General features: G+C 38.8%; 1 protein-coding gene and 1 long non-coding RNA gene across 6 annotated transcripts in view; one reads left to right on the forward strand and one right to left on the reverse strand.

The window, feature by feature from the left end:
* Nucleotides 1-9,956, forward strand: part of LOC138414059 (uncharacterized) — a 51,337-nt gene extending 41,381 nt beyond the window's left edge. For all 4 annotated transcript variants that reach the window (XR_011246454.1, XR_011246453.1, XR_011246452.1 and 1 more), the window contains one exon: nt 9,502-9,956. This is a non-coding gene — a long non-coding RNA (uncharacterized lncRNA). The remainder of the gene's footprint in view (nt 1-9,501) is intronic.
* On the reverse strand, nt 1,331-15,031 carry TM4SF18 (transmembrane 4 L six family member 18). 2 transcript variants are annotated; one of them, XM_060011402.1, is made up of 6 exons: nt 14,985-15,031; nt 14,701-14,894; nt 11,911-12,000; nt 6,311-6,453; nt 2,454-2,634; nt 1,331-1,691 (listed from the first exon to the last, which is right to left on the reverse strand). In XM_060011402.1, exons 2-6 carry the CDS (start codon nt 14,875-14,877, stop codon nt 1,677-1,679), a joined length of 606 nt encoding a protein of 201 aa, XP_059867385.1. In that variant the 5' UTR covers nt 14,878-14,894; nt 14,985-15,031; the 3' UTR covers nt 1,331-1,676. The 2 variants fall into 2 exon arrangements, with proteins under 2 accessions (XP_059867385.1, XP_059867384.1); XM_060011401.1 differs by having other exon boundaries at nt 1,331-2,634.
* Nucleotides 15,032-16,684: the final 1,653 nt, after the last annotated feature.

A 16,684-nucleotide genomic window follows, 5' to 3' on the forward strand; every position in this document is an offset into this window, starting at 1 on the left:
GGGTGCCGGTCCCAGTTCTGTCAGCTAAGTCCAGGTCATGGGGGTCATGTGGTACCCAACATGGCTTGCTTTCAAGATGCTCACTTCAGCAAAGGCTGTGGACAGGGCAGCTATCTTAAAGAAGGCTATAGGTTGAGCAGACATCAAGGAGAGAGGCATTCTCCAGACTACTGGCTACCACTGCCAGGCAGGCGTTGGTAGAGCAATGTTGACGGTGTCCATGGAGGAGGGCAATGGGGAAGTGGTGGAAGTGTTAAGGCCCAATGGGTCCATGATGGAGACAGGTACTCGGCAGAGCAGCCATGAGGAGCAGAAGAGCCTGGCATGAATGTCCAACATTGAGTGTCTCCTATGTCTGCTTTGGGCTAGGCCCTACGGATGATGGAAAAATATAAAACATGACAGCTGTCCTCCAGAAGGTCATGCCAAGTATAAGTAGAAAGTTCATAAATGTTTTACTTTAAAAATTTTTTTAAAATAAATATTTAGTGGTAACTCTCCATGAAACAGGTATCAACTGGTCAGTGGTCACTTTCTATAACCCACTGAGCATGTCCTCAACTGCTCATTCACTTCAAGTCTACTTCTTGTAGCTCATCAGACTCACCACCAGGAGTAAAAAAATAATGTCAATTAGCACAGGGAGATCAGCTTGGTGGTTTGTGACCACCTAGAGGGGTGGGATAGGGAGGGTGGGAGGGAGGGATTTGCAAGAGGGAAGAGATATGGGAACATATGTATATGTATAACTGATTCACTTTGTTCTAGAGCAGAAACTAACACACCATTGTAAAGCAATTATACTCCAATAAAGATGTTAAAAAAATTTTTTTAAAATAACGCCAAGAGCTCAATTAGATTATATAAATTTGTGTACAACATTTTGTGGCTTATCTATCTCACTGCTTTCCCCACTGAACATTGATTGAAGTGTTATTCTGTGATGTTCACAGATAGTCCATGTTGGAAAACATTTGGAAAAAGTGTATTCCTTTAAAAGTTGGAAAAATAGCAAACCTTTTAATAGTAAAAATATGTTTTTTTAAAAAAAGTATTTTAATAGTAAAACATAATAAAGAAAACTTGGAAAATATAGACAAGTAGGAATGGTCACCTAGGACCCAAATCAACCACAGCTGACATTTTTGTGTAAATCCATCTAGATTTAGTTTTTATCCTGTATTTTGGTTATTTGGTTTTGTTCTGTTTGTTTTGGATAGTTACGCTTATACTGTAAACATCAATTTGTAATCTGCTTTTTCACATAGTACTACTCATAATCTTTAAATCATCATTTTACATAATATTACAACTAACGTACCATGCTTTATTTAATCCTTCCCCTAAAGTTAGACTTTCTGGGTATTTCTAATTTTCCAGAATATTAAATAATTTTCAAATATATGTAGTTGCATAAAGTTTTATCTCGTATTCTTATTTATTTTCATAGGATAGGTTATAGAAATTGGATTTATTTGATCAAAGGGTATGAACATTTCTGAAGATCCTGACACATATAGCTTTAGAAAAAAATTCTAAATGGAAGGCACTTCCGGTGAGGACAATAAATACCAACTGGAGAAAAAAGCCATCATCTGAATATGGCCCTCAAGTCCAAACAATAGACACAAGGTAGATGACCATATCTTGATAAAGAAAAACATTCTTGTTCTTATTCAAATGATTCCAGGCTATAAAAAAAGAAAGAAAGAAAGAAAGAAAAACAAAGTAAGTAAACTTGATTCATAATCCATAATCCAAGTAGCAACTTAAACTTAGAGTTTATAGGCAAAACATGATAGAATAGGAAAATATCTATTTGAAACTACTAGGAAAGGTATTATACATTATATGTTGTTAAACAAGATACAAGATGTCTCATTCGTGATTTCTCTTTACTCTGGACTTGATGGATAGGTTGAGCAGTTTCCACCATAATTAAATTAACGTTAATATTTTAGCAGATGAAGCAGAAGTGGTTTCAATAGGATAAAGACATATTTCTCTTCTTCAAAACCACTCACTAATGACTCAATATAAAAAAGGATTATTTGAATGTAGCAGCATTCAAAAGAGAAATTATATCACTGGGATTAGGTTGTGAGCCTTCGACTATTTTATGAACAGGGACATTCTCAATAAATGGTAAGATTTCTTTGAGCTTTGAGTTATTTCTACATAGAAACATTGCTCATTTAAAACACCTGTGGTGTTTTCACCATACAACATGGAATGTGATTTTATAGTTATTCCATCGATTCAATCCATTTAGATAAGCCAACAGACACATTGGAATATTAGAAAAATTGAGGTATTAGAGGTTGAGTAAACATGAGGGCAGTAGGAATAGAAAGAAAATGATGGAATTCTAAAATCCTTCCAACAAGATCCATTGAGTCCTGGCCAGTGGGGGTAAAATGGAGGAGGTACAGGTGCCAGTGGGGTTCTGTTACCTGGATGATGACTGAATAGGTTCCACACAGTATCTTGGACAACTGGATGACTACTCTGATGAGGCAGACAATCACTTGAAGACCACTGAGAGCTATGAGAATAGAAAATAAGATGATGTTCCACTCCACTACATGTGCTGGTTCCAGGCACTGAATCCATACGCTAGAATCTGTAAGGAAACTGAGAGAGACGAAGGAAATGGTCAACATGATGCATGGCCACGCCTAAAGACTTGGTCCAAGGAAGAAGGCTACAAGTTTTCATATGTCTGGGAAATTAAGATACTGATATATGATTAAAAAACAATATTATTATATGTGAATGAATATATAAAATTATTCAGATACACAATTGAACACACAGTATGCACAGCACAGGGCTATGCTTATTAGGAACATGGTACCTGCCTCAGACAATTCTAATTCACTTAGGAGGCAAGATGCATACTGAAGAGTTCAACAGCAATGAAAGGCCTCACGTGTCAGTACCAAGAGAGGTAGAGATTGCCCATTTCCCAGGAGTCCAGAGTTAGCCTACGCTATCAGGGACAGGGCTGAGCTAGCGCTGGATATAAAATCACACAGGTGGTAAAAGAGCAAAGAGAAATGATGCTCTTATTCTTAGACTCTGTCCCAAAGCCTTTTAGAACAATGGTTCTCAAATTCGAGCACACATCAAGATTATCTGGAAAGCTTGTGAAAATGCAGATTGCTGGGTCCCAGCCTAGAGTTTCAGATTCAGAAGGTCTGGATGGGGTGGAGACTTTGGGTTTCTATGTTCCCAGGTGATGTTGATGCTGCTGGTCTGGGGTCCACTGTGTGTTCTGCAGCTCTTAAAAAGATTGAGATTATGAGGTGGAAAAGCAAAAGACTGAATGGTTTAATCAGTCTAGCGTAGCACAGGATTTTGAGAATTAAACCACCTCCACGTTTAAGATAGTCTTAAAACCATGCTGAATTATCCTGTCTTTTGCCCACTTCCAGGTCAGCTATGGCCATTAGCATTTCTCCAAGAGTGACACTCTCTTTGTTGAACTAAATCGAAATTAAAAACTGGTCTCCTCAAAAAAAAAAAAAATCCCGCCCACAAAAACAATCAAGCCCAGTTACAGGGCAGAGCTGTTTGTAAATATCTTGTTGATAGCAAGATGTCTTTTTTCAAAACAGCGATTCAAGCAACCTTGGTGCCAGCCAAGTGGTCCTTAACTCTCTCTTTCCTCCCTTTCTTTATTTCTTATTCTCTATGCTCTGGGACATTCAGAGGCACTCTGAGAATTTCTTGGTATTGTTAATGGACCTTAGGTCTCAAGGGGTAAACAGCACTGAATATGGAGGCAGAACTCCTGGATCTGTAGGATCTTGGCCAGGGATTTTACCTCTTTGATCTGGACAATGGGTATAAAATATCTAACCCTAGGGTTATTGTGAATATTTGATGAGACGTATGTAAAAATGCTTTGGAACCTATAAAGCACAATACAGATGTAATTTCCTGTTATCATTTCCCTGGACCCACTTCCTACACCCTCCTACTCCTAACTCAGTCTCTGACACCAGGGAAGCTAATCCCTTCAAGATCCTTACTCTAGACTGTTCCCAGTATATACTCTGCACAGATCATCCAACACTTTAAAGCAAGATGCCTTGCAGGATTTCTCTTTTTCTCCTAGGATACAGTCCTATTTATTCTTCTTGTATCAACGGAATGAGTCATAAATGCACTATCAGGGTCTGGAAGGAATAGAGAAATTTGCCCTGATACTCATTCTCTCCACAATTTCTATACACCGTTCTAACAAAACATGTACTTCGTTATGTTATAATTCTGTCTATAGCTGTATCTGTGTATCTAGTTCCTCACTACACAGTGTACTGTGAGAACTCTGTTGGGATTTATGCATCTCTAAATGGCCATGTCTAAGGCCTAAGGCAGTGCCTGGGGCATTGCAAAGATCAACAAATGCTCTTAAATGAAACTGATGCAGGATCCTCGCTGGTCACCATGCCAGTGGCTGAACTTCATGGCTGAACTTGCTGTCAACTTGGCAGATGGAAGACCATCATGTGGTATAGAAGGTTATGCAAAGTAATGATTTTAATAATAAAATCTGGCATGTCGAGAATTTATTAAATCTAAGCTGTGCTTTACTTCTGTTTAATTTTCAGTTCTGTGAGGTAGGAATGATTATTATCTCCAGTGTACAGAGGCTCAGAGATATCCAGATATTTGTCTAAGGCCATACAGTTTGTAAGTAGGAGACGGGAGACTTCAACCCAGATCTACAAGCACTGAAGCTCTGTGCTCTAAGGGCGATGTTCATTCTAAGGCTTCCATCTCAGCAGAACGTTCTGTCAAATCTGTGTGAGTTTCTAGAGGGAAGTGAACCTGTGTAATTTATCTTTGATTGGCTAGCACCTAATCCAAGGCAGGGACATAGTAGGTGCTTAATAAATATTTGTTGAATAAATGTACATATGAAAAGGTGATTTGGGCAATTTTCAGCTGATTTGTTCAACATTAACAGCTGTTCCACCTTGCGTTCACCAAGCCTTGGAAACTTCTTTAGGGGCCCAGAAACTTAGCTTCCCTTCATGGCCTCCAATTTTTCACCTCTAAACACGGAATCAGGTGAATACAAATATCTAGGGCAACTTTAAAGGAGGAATGAAGAGGCATGTGGGCAGCCTGAGATTCCTGCATTGAAATTGGAGGCTTACTTGTTTTGGGGGTGGGGAAAAGCTGGTGGCATAAAGAACGACTCTTTGTACCCAGTGGGACTTTCTACATTAGGGTCCCCTTTCCTGAGCCCTTTCAATCCCAAAGGAGTGTCTCCTCCAAGTGTTCAGAAAGACCTGAAGTAATTTTCTAGGTTCTCCTGACCTGAGGGAGAGCTCTGCTCACAGCATGGGGTAGACACTTTAGAATAAAGGCAGCTATGGGCACAGAAGCAGTTGTGCTGTGCAGGCTGAGGTGAGCAGGTAAAGCTCCAAATGGATGTGGGCTTTGAACAATAGAGCCAGCCATGGGGATTTGAGAAGAAAGTGTAACTTCCCCAGGGAATGGTACCGACACTCCCTCATTTTATTCCATTGGAATTGTCTGTGCAGTACAAGACAGGGAGAGATTGAGTAGATCTTCTTGTATCTCTGTCTGGGCCCTGCTCCCTCCCGAGCTGGTAGGGCCATGAGCCAGCACAATGCCAGTGTGAGGCATTCTGTGATCCAGGACTGGGTCCTTCAACGCTTGACTGAACTACCAGCCTTCGGAGCAAGGCTACCCCTAGGACTCTTGTTCAGTACATGCCCCATAAGCTCTTGGCTCCTTCCACAAACTCCTGCACCTACTCATGTCCCTGGATCTCACTTGGCTGCCCACCTTGCCTGGTTCTACCTCCGTGTGGCCCCTAATGGTATAGCTCCGGATAGCACCATCCAACGGCACTGTGATTCTCTCCCAGCCAAGCCCTTTCACATCTGTAACAGACTCCATGTCCAGCCTGGCCACAAAACAAGACTGACTTCCCAGAGCCACCCAAGCCCCAAGCTCCAGCAATTACCAGACCCCAATAACGACGAAGCCCCGTTCTGCAGTACGGCAGAAACATGCCTTTCATTCAGAAATGTCCACGACAGCCTTAAAATAGTGAATGCATGTGACATTAAAAGACTGGAGGAAAAAAGATCTAAACAGAGTTCAGTGTAGGAACAAATTGGTCTGGACATTAGCAAACTATTAGGAACATTTTGGACTAAGGTAGACACAGAACCGCTAAGTGATCATGGAAAATGAGTATGGGTATGCAGCCAGGTGTTTCTGACTTTCAGACCTCCTCCCAAATCAGGGAATTATTCCTTACCGTCCTGCAGTGCCTTCAAAGGCGTACTCCCAGCCATCAAGGGTGCGGCAGTAAGGGCCCTGAAGAAGGCCCAAAGCAGATATGACCAGGCAGTATCCAGAGAAAGCAATTCCAAGGGCAGAAAAGATCATCGACAGCAGTGTCTAAATTAAACATAGAAGGAGGTTAGTGCCATAGAATGAGACAAGGGGATATTGTGACTAAGGGATCAGATAGGTAACTTCCCCTAGTCATCCAAGCCTACTGCAGCCTGTGTAATAACAAATGTCCACAGAAAAAAAGGAAACATTTAATCCAAACCCACTTGATCTTAAAAATAAGTTTTTAAATGATTTTTTTCTTTGGCATTCCATAGAGAAAATTAGTTAATTTACTAAATTTCTCCCCTTTTTTTCTGGAGCTTTGATATCGAAATAATGATCAACTCATACATAAATGCAATGAAAGGATGTGATCAATCAATCTATACTTCTTTATTGAAGACGTTATTTTCTAGGTAGGGTGGATTCTCTAAGAATCAAAAGCTATGATCCTTGTTTTTCTCTTATGAAGATGATATTTGAATATGTTCGCACACAGGAATATGTGGAAAAATATCATGTGTTAGCCTAGATGGTCATGTTTATACTCAAGTGAGCATGGGATTGAAGGGGAGGTGGGTATTTTCATTTGAGTAGAAAGAATGAGCAATGTTCACCGACAGATCCATACAAGCTAAGTTGTGAGACTAAGTAGATTGATCTGATCTAAAAGGGATTCCTACAGATGAGTAGAGGGGAGAAGCTTGGCATGGTGCTAAAACTGAGAAAGCAGGGCTGATAAGACACAATCCAGCCCTTATATCACTTATAACGTGAGTGTAACTTGGGAGATCCAGGCAGAAGGTGGCCTTGGATGCCGGATCAAGGAGACTGGACTTCATCCTTCAGAGTAAGTGGATTTTTCTCCCACAGCCTTTGATTAAAATTTTTTTTCATGTCTACAAAAAAGTTGAAAGTATAGTACCTCTTTCTTAGACTCAACTTTTGTGACTATGCTACCATTTTTGCTTGCTCTCTCTCCCTCTCTCTCGGTATGTATATGTACATTGACAAACACATATATTTATTTACATTTTTGTCACTTAACCATTTGAAAGTAGGTTGCAGACATTGGGATATCTCACCCCTAAACGCACCAGCACTTACGTCCCAAGAATAAAGATATTCTATTATTCTGCAATGGTTTTTCTTTTTTTGTACAGGATCCAATGAAGGTATAGGCACAAGGTTACATCTCTTTGGTTTCCTTTAATCTACACTAGTCTTGCTGCCTTTTTTCTTTCAGGATATTAAATTGTTTTTAAAGAATCCCAGCCAGTTGTCTTGTAGAAAGTCCCACATTCAGGGCTTTTCTGATTGTTTCCTCACAATTGGACTTGGATTAAACACTTTGGCAAGAACATGTGATTGGCGTGGGTACATTATGGGCCTCTCACTGCTACTGATGATGCTAAATTTGATCTCTTGGTTAAAGTGGTGTCCTTCAGATCTATAAATGTCCATTTTCTACTTTGCTATTAGGAAGGCATTTGTGAGGTAATACTTTGAGACTGTGTCATATCTTGTTCCCTAAAGACATGTCAACAGGTGGATTTAGCATCTACTGATGACCCTCATGTTCACTGATCACCGATTATCACAATAAGCGGTTGTAATGTACTGCTTTTCTAATTTTTCATTTCTCCTGCATTTGTAAGTTATCATTTTTCTGTACAGAAGAACTTTTATTTCCCGTTTCTCTCCTCTGCCCCTCTCTTTCTGTAATATTGTGGACGCATGGATTTTCTAATTCATTATGTTATAACTCATAATTGTTATTATTCCTTTCGATGCTCAAATGGTTCAAATATGACCAGTGGGAACATCCCTTCAAGTCAATTCCTGTACCCTTCAATATACCCCTATCATTCTTTGAACACTTCCTTGCTTCCTCGCACAAGATGTCCCAAGATCAGTTTGAATTTATGCTGCCTTAGACCTGGAATAGCTCTTTTTCTAACAAGCCATGGAATTAATTTTTGAGCAAGGAAGTGACATGAACCAATAAATGATTTTGGAAAATTACTCCGGCAGTGGGGCTCACCAGCCAGAAGTGAGAGAGCCCCCAGATAAGAATTCCATGTGGAGAAAACGTCAAGTTGTGGCAACAAAGACACGCACTGGACAAAAAGACATTGAGGAGGAAATGAGTAGCTGGAGATGGGCTGAAAAAAATTCCAGAGTTTGGGACTTGAGTGAAAAGGAGACAGAAATAGCGATGCCAAGAAAAGCAGTATTGCTTGGGAGAAAATTTAATTTAGTTTAAAAAATGTCGATTTCCAGTGAGAGTAGGATGGCCAAACAGAAACATGCAGTGGCCAGTTGATAAATTCAAAAGCTGAGACCAGAAAAAGAACAAAAAACCTGCAAGTTTTGGAACAAAGTTTATATCAAATTATATTTCTTTGCTGGAGTTATTTTATAAATGTAACATCAATACATGATCATTATGGAAAATCAGAAAAAAAGTATTTTAAAAACACAAAGAAGTAAAGAACAATTATGCTTTTTTCCTATTTGATACTAGTAATCTCATTGGCAACTTCACATATGACGGAAAGCTCTTTCAAGTTATGTTTTCATATTGATTATTAATAGAGTTTTGCCTTGTCATGGGATGAGATAAATAGTTTTTTTTTACAGTAGATTTCTGTTAGTTATACTTTGTAAAAAATATTTACCTATTCGCTAATGTCATCTTTGAAAAAGGAAGAAGGACGTTTTCAAAAGATTGAGCTCCTTATTTACCAAATGGCCTTAAGCAGTTTGCTGGAAAGATCAGTGAAGAATTTCTCCATTTGGTGAATTTACAACCATAGCATAATATATATATATGTATGTATACATGTATAAATTACAATCTAATGAGTGGATACAATTGCACAATCGAAGTAAGCCTCAAAATAAAGTGGGAATAAGAATCTCTCTGAGTCACAGTGTCATTGTCCGTAAAACGTAGATGATGTAGATGGTTACAGCGCCTACATAATAGGGCTGTTTCAAAAATTAAAGGATACAATGCATATAAAAATTATTTGAAAAGTGAAAAGCATAATCAAAATATTATCTATTATTTCAAGTGCCCTTATTTGGCCAGTATTTGTTTTCCAGTGCCCACAGAATGTTGGCAGAAGAGACGACACCACAGAGGAATGGGGTTCAGTTCGTGCTGCTCCAAAACATGGCATCTTGGCATATTAATATCTTAAGCCGAAGGAGTTTGTGGAAATGGCAGAAGCGGGAAGTTCACTCTAACCTCCCCGACCTTCTCACCCTTCTTCCCTGAAACAGGTCATAAAACGCCCAGGTGAAAGATACCCTCCCTGCACCTGGAGGAAGGAAGACATTCTTATTACCAGAGACTAAAATTTGGGGCCAAGAACTCTGTATAAATAAATGTTGTTTAACTAAACCTTATTTTCCTAGTTACTTCTTCACCTTTTTCTATCCCTAACCCAAATCTCTCTGTCTTGTTAATTCTTCACAAAGTTATTATTTCTTTATCTAAAAAGTTTAGATGCTTCCTGCTCTAGTCACATCTTCGGGGTCTTCATTCTCTTGTGAAATCACACATGTATATGTAAAAATTCAATAAAATTTGTTTGCTTTTCTCATGTTAACCTGTCATCAGATTAATTTTCAGACCCAACCAGGGACCCAAAGAGGGTGGAGGAAACTTTTTTTCTCCTCTGCAAAATGAATCTTAGATGACCTAAATTTCCATTCCAGAGCTTCAGAAGTTACAAACTGGTGCAGACTCAAATTTGGCCTGCAAGATGTGTTTTACTTAGTTTAAATGAGAATTAATTGCCAACATTTTATAGTTGTGAAGTTTTACTTAAAACTCCATATTTCTACTTCCTATTGAAAATAGAGAATTATTGCCCAATATTGTAGTGGTAGCAATTGGCTGGACCTGAGTAGCAGCTCCTTTTCTTCCTTAAATAGAAAATTTGCTCTAATGTCTACATATTTCACTGTCATCAGGTATTTGGCATCTGGGGGCATATCAGTTAGGACCCCTATCCTAGAGCATACTTTGAAAGAACCAAGCAGAAAATCCAGGGAATCCTCTCTCCCTTCCTCCTGCTCTTTCCACTGAGATGCCAGTCATCTCATCCAATGTTGACTATGACAGTGTCCAGACTCTACGTTATTTCTAGCATCCATTTGTGCTGGAGATGCTAATCATGAGTTAAGGCAAATTGAACACATGGATTTTTATTAGATACTTAAGGGTACAAACATTTCTTTTCTAGAAATTCCCTGAGTACATAGGTTAAAATTTACCTGAATCCATTGCTTCACCTAGACCATTTTGAAAGCTTTTCTGTAGTATAATACCAACAGTTACTGGGGGATGTTTGATTCAATTGGTTAAGAAAGTAGACTCACACACACACACACACACACACACACACACAGAGGGAGAGTATTTTGGTCTTCTAATTCTTCCCCACTAGGGGCACAATGGTGAATTAAACAACGAATTTAATCTTCCAAAAGCAACAGTCAACTAAAGTAAGCCATACCATCTTGGCCGCATATTTAAATGCAATTGCACCTCGGACCAACTAAGTCAGAGTCTCTGGGGGTGGGATTCTAAGGCCAAGCTCCCAGATCATTGCAATGTGCAGACAACATGTGGAACCACTGCCGCAAAGAATGCCTCCCAGACCTCTGGCAAAGCTCCTCCTAGTTAATGAATCATATTCTCTTTGAGTCACAGGTGACTCATCTATAAAGCAGGAGTAGCAATGATATAATTCATTGGGTAAATGTGAACAAACTATGAAGTGCTATGCAAATATGAATAAATGATGATGACAGGAGGAGGGGGAGGTGGATGATGGTGGAAATACAGGAACCCAGTGCCTATGTGTTGAGCATAGGCTTAGAAAATGTGGTTGTATTGTTCTCTCTTCACTCTATTTTAATTATCTTTAAAGTTCTAGCTTTAAAAATGTACATCATATATACCCAACTCTGAGATAAATCTAATGCTGTGTGAAAGAAGCCAGATACAGAAGACCAATACTGTATGATTCTATTTATATAAAATACAAACTAATCTATAATGACAAAAAGAGATCAACGATTATCTCTTGGGGGTGATGAAAATGTTCCATATCTTGACTATGATGCTAGTTTCATGGGTAGAGTTAACTGTCAAAACTCATGGAATTTTACACTTTTAATGGATGGCATCTATTATATGTAAATTAGTCTTCAATAAAGTTGATAAGGGAAAAAATAGACTCACAGAAACCCAGTTAGGAAAAGGTAATCTTATTTTCTAATTTCACGTATCTTTAAATATTGAATTGCTAGAAGAATATCAGTAGAACAAAAGTGGAGGAAAACGGTAGACAAAATAGATAATATTTGGAGGAAACTCTTGGGCTCTGAACTGAAAGGATGATGGAGAGGGTACAATAGTGTCAATATTTTCACGTCCCCAAGTGAGAGGAAAGAAAGCCAGAGCACACTCAACCATCCTCAAAACACTATTGTTCTTACCATGTATTTTTTGCTGCAGTTTTCACTCTGGCAACATTTATAGTTGTTATCATTCTCCAGTACAAGAAGAATTGCTGCTACTATAAGCATCTATAGTAGGGAAGAGAAAAGATATCAGAAATGGAATACTAGTTTGCATTCATGCTCAGAATCAGAGCACAGTGCTTCAGAGCATAGACTCTGGGATCAGGTAGCTCTGGGTTCAAATCCCGGTTCTGCCACTTAATAACTGTATGCACTCCAGAGTCCTTTCCTACAAAATGGTGCCGAGAACTCACCTCTTTGGGTTGTTATGAGCTATTGTACGTAAAATTTTGAATAGTGTGCTTGATTCATAACATGTGATTGATAAATGTTAGCTGTTATTATAGTTATCAGTTATCAAAAGTTAATGATTAAGGAGGGGCAAATGGTATGGACATGAGAATACCACCCTCTGCAGCAAGCGTGCACTTCTCACTGACTCAGTTGTGGAGGACAAAGGAAAACCATTCACCAGACTTTGCCATTTGCCAGCCTCTTTCTTTTTACTGCCCTCTGGGAATCCAGGTGAAAGGTATGGTTACTCTGAAACTAAATCTCTTAATCCAAAGTAAAGTAAATTCAATGTCCCCGAGTATTCAGATCATCTTAGATTCAGATTTTCCAGTGGGTTTTGTCTGTATGAAGCCAACAAACTGGGAGAATTCAGTGTATTCTACTTCCCTTTCTTGGTATCTTAGAGAAAGGGCTCAAGTTCCAGAAAGAACATGGATTTCTTTACTATTGGGTTGGCCAAAAAGTTCGTTCAGGTACAGAAAAACCCGAACTATCTTTTTGGTCAACCCAAGATTATAGTCCTTGGTTTGGGCAGGTATGGACTGTGAATTGCTTCTGGCAAATTCTCCACCTATCCTTTCCTTCTATTGTTCAGTACTGAATCTTGTAGTTGAGTTCATTGTTATTTTACTCCTTGTAGTGAATATTTCCAGTTTCCAAATTCCTTCAGCCATGATTTATTTATCTATCCATTTAGTTATTTATCTATATTCCTCTCCTTTCTCCAAAAAGGATTTGATCTTGAAAGAATATTTTTCAAGAATTCCTAGACAGTGAAAACTAGAGAATAGGTTCTTTTTACAGTTTTAAATTTTACATGGAATATAAGCAAACAGTCCTACATTCTCCTCCTTTCAACACCATTAATTAACACAATTTTAAAGAGATTCTGGTTTAACTTTAGTAATGTCTTGCAAATCTTCCACTTAGTACAATTATATATTGAGAGAAACAATGACAAGATAAGCCACAATAAACCAGGTGCAGTAACCAGCCTCATTACAATATTGTTAGAAATAATTAGACCTAGATCCTAGAGTCCTGTGCCAAAGGAGAAACACAGGCATAGCCCGTGTTTAAAGAGAAACTTCTCTCCCTTTTTGTTGTAAAATATAGCTGCAATACAGAGGGCTCAAGAATAATGGAGGAAAATTACCCAAAATACCACTACTCTCACATGTTTTTAAGTATGTACTCCAACATGTGTATATTTTACATAATTTCAATCATAATGTATTCACAATTTTGTTATATCTTTTTTCACTTAATATAAAATAACATGTGTTTTCCATGTTACTACATGTTCATAACTACAATTTTCATCCTTTATAAAGTGAATGGACCATAATCTATTTTGCCATGCCTATGCTAGGATGCTTCTAGTTTTTTGCTATTATAAATAATGCTGCCACAAACATCTATGTATAAATTTCTTTCCTTATTCTGGATTATTTCCTCAGAATGTATGCTCAGGTTTAGGATTACCAAGTCAAAAGACATAAGCATTTTCATGGATCTTAATATATCATATGAAAAATGTCTCCCAAAGGCTTGCATTTATTTATAGTACCACCACCAACAGTCATTATGTACCTAGCACATAGCACCTTCAGCAGCACTGTGTATTCATATTTCAAAGTTTATTAATTTAACGTGCAAAATGACAAATAAATGAAACTGCTTTCCAACATATTTATTCAAATGTTATAATAATTAAACACCCACAAAGATGTAGAGATAGATTATAATGGATTTTCTTTCTTTTTTTTTTTTTTGCATTCTTGTTGGTATAGAAAGCTTACCGTGCACAGTGTGTTTTTTTTTTTTTTTAGAAATGATATGATCAGGAAAAACTTCTTTTCCTCTGAGTTGCCAACATGATTTACTATCAGTTTGTTTTTAAAGAGCACAAAGTCATCGGAAAAACATCCATGGATTCTTACTGTGCATACTTTGATTTAGTTTTCATCAACACCCACCCAGAGACATTGAGTAACTTGCTTTAAAGTCTCATGACACAAATGACAGCGCTTAGACTGGAACTCAAGTTTGTCTGAATCTTCAAATCTCTGCTTTTCCCACTGTCTTAATACCACTCCAAGCTAGAGAAATCCTGAGTACAGACAGAAAATCCTTTCTAGGAAAGAGCAATGCCACTGGAGATTAAATAGCATTAGTGGACACACAGCTTTCATGAGGATATAATATTTCTATAGGCCAGTGTCCCACCAACTTTCATTAGGACTAATTTCCTGCATTGCTGGAGCTACATAAATAAGCAGCTGACTGAAAACAAAGCTACCCTCCAAGTCCTCATGGACTACCTGCCTTTTCACCCCCCTCCATCTTCCAAACCCAAACCAAGGATTAGAAGAATGATTTTTCCATGATTCATCATTTTCACTAGGAACAAGTTCATGCTTAGTAAAAACTCCCCCTTCTGCAATCCCAAGTCTCCAAAGTCACACTTACCATAATACCTGAGAAACAGATTCCTTCAAAATACCAGACGTAGTTGGTGAGTTTATTGCTGGATGCATAGGAAGCTTGCCCATTGGGGAAATACAATAATATGTTTACAATTATACTCCAAAGTGCAAGAGGAATCAGCAGACTACTCAGGCAGCTTCCACATTTCCAAGACCCCATGTTACCCTGCTCAGAACCTGCAGGAGATTTCAAGAGTGTAGAATTACATCAGGCCTGTTTTTCTTCCTTACCTGTCTCCCCCCTGCCCCCTCCCCGAGATTACCTACCACTTTCTGGGTCAGAGCCCTTCAGTTCATATTCATGAGGAGCCCAGGACTCGGACAGAACTGCAGCCTGCAATCTGTCGGTGTGGAAATAGTGGTTTACTGTTTGGAGAACAATAGACAAAGATCAACGGCTGAAAAGCTGAGCTGGTCTTCATCCTGTGCCAAAGGAATGTGGTGTTTTTACTGCTTTTTAAAATAAGTCATTTTCCTCTGGATTAGAGCACTCAAGACTGAATCCTGGGCATGTTTGCAGAAGGAAGTTGGAGGGGGGCGGTTGGAATGGAGTCTGGCAAATTTCACCCCACAGTGGACAGGGGGTTAAAGAGAAAACCACCAAGGAATCTTATATTGGCACCGGATGTGCGTTTTGCTCAAATATTCTGACTTTATGTATCTGTCTTTTATTCAGTGTTCTTTATTGTGTGCTCGCTACTCACCAAGCACTGTTTAAACTGCAGGGGGCACAAAAAGGACAAAGAAAGGGAAAGACTGGTGAGTTAGGAAAACAAGACATCACAGTTGATGAGTTTATTGTTATAAGACGGGTACTGCTTTCCTCTAAAGAGTTCACATCTATTATCTCTACCTCGCAATAAAATAATAACAGGAATAAATTCATATCTCTTACTGCCTAGGAAAAAGAGATAAAAGAATTGGGGTAATTTGATTAAGACTTTATGAGTAATAAGTTTGAAGTGAATTTAGGAATTCTCTGTTCCAAATTATTATTATTTTTTAAACATCTTTATTGGAGTATAATTGCTTTACAATGGTGTGTTAGTTTCTGCTTTATAACAAAGTGAATCAGCTATACGTATACATATATCCCCATATCTCTTCCCTCTTGCGTCTCCCTCTCTCCCACCCTCCCTATCCCACCCCGCTAGGTGGTCACAAAGCACCGAGCTGATCTCCCTGTGCTATGCGGCTGCTTCCCACTAGCTATCTGTTTTACGTTTGGTAGTGTATATAAGTCCATGCCACTCTCTCACTTCGTCCCAGCTTACCCTTCCCCCTCCCCGTGTCCTCAAGTCCATTCTCTACTCCCTTCCAAGTTATTGCCCTAAATTTAAAGAGCTACAGATCCTGTAGTTCTGATGACATAAGGAGAATATTATGGGAAGGAATCTTGGCACTAATATGTTAAAGATAATGTAGACAGTGGTGTAAAGCATTCAAGGGTTGGAAGGCAACTATACTCCAATAAAAATTAATTTAAAAAAAAAAGAATTCAAGGGTTGGGAATTCCCCAGCGTTCCAGTGGTTAGGACTCTGTGATTTCACTGCCGAGGGCCCGGGTTCAGTCCCTGGTTGGGAACTAAGATCCCACAAGCTGCGTGCCACAGCCAAAAATGAAACAAAACAAAACAAAAGGATTCAAGGGTTGCCTGACCTCATTGCCACTGTCTGCTGGTAACCTCAGAACCCTGCTTAACTTAACTTTCTCAAGTCTCAACTTCCTAAGTTGTGAAAATGGGGATTAAAAAACAGTACCTTCCCCACAAAGTTAATGTGTGGGTTAACAGGATTATGTGTGCAAAACACAGTATCAGGTGATAGAGAAGGAGCAGGCAGTAAATGGGAGCCGTCATTAATAATAAAAAAGCAGTTATAGGAACATGATGGTCAAAATGGTACAGAGATCAGAAGTAAAGTCTGCTTATTTATTCCTCTCAATACCCAAAGAGTTTTGTATCATG

The sequence above is a fragment of the Delphinus delphis genome, chromosome 4, assembly GCF_949987515.2.
Source record: "Delphinus delphis chromosome 4, mDelDel1.2, whole genome shotgun sequence".
NCBI lineage: Eukaryota > Metazoa > Chordata > Mammalia > Artiodactyla > Delphinidae > Delphinus > Delphinus delphis.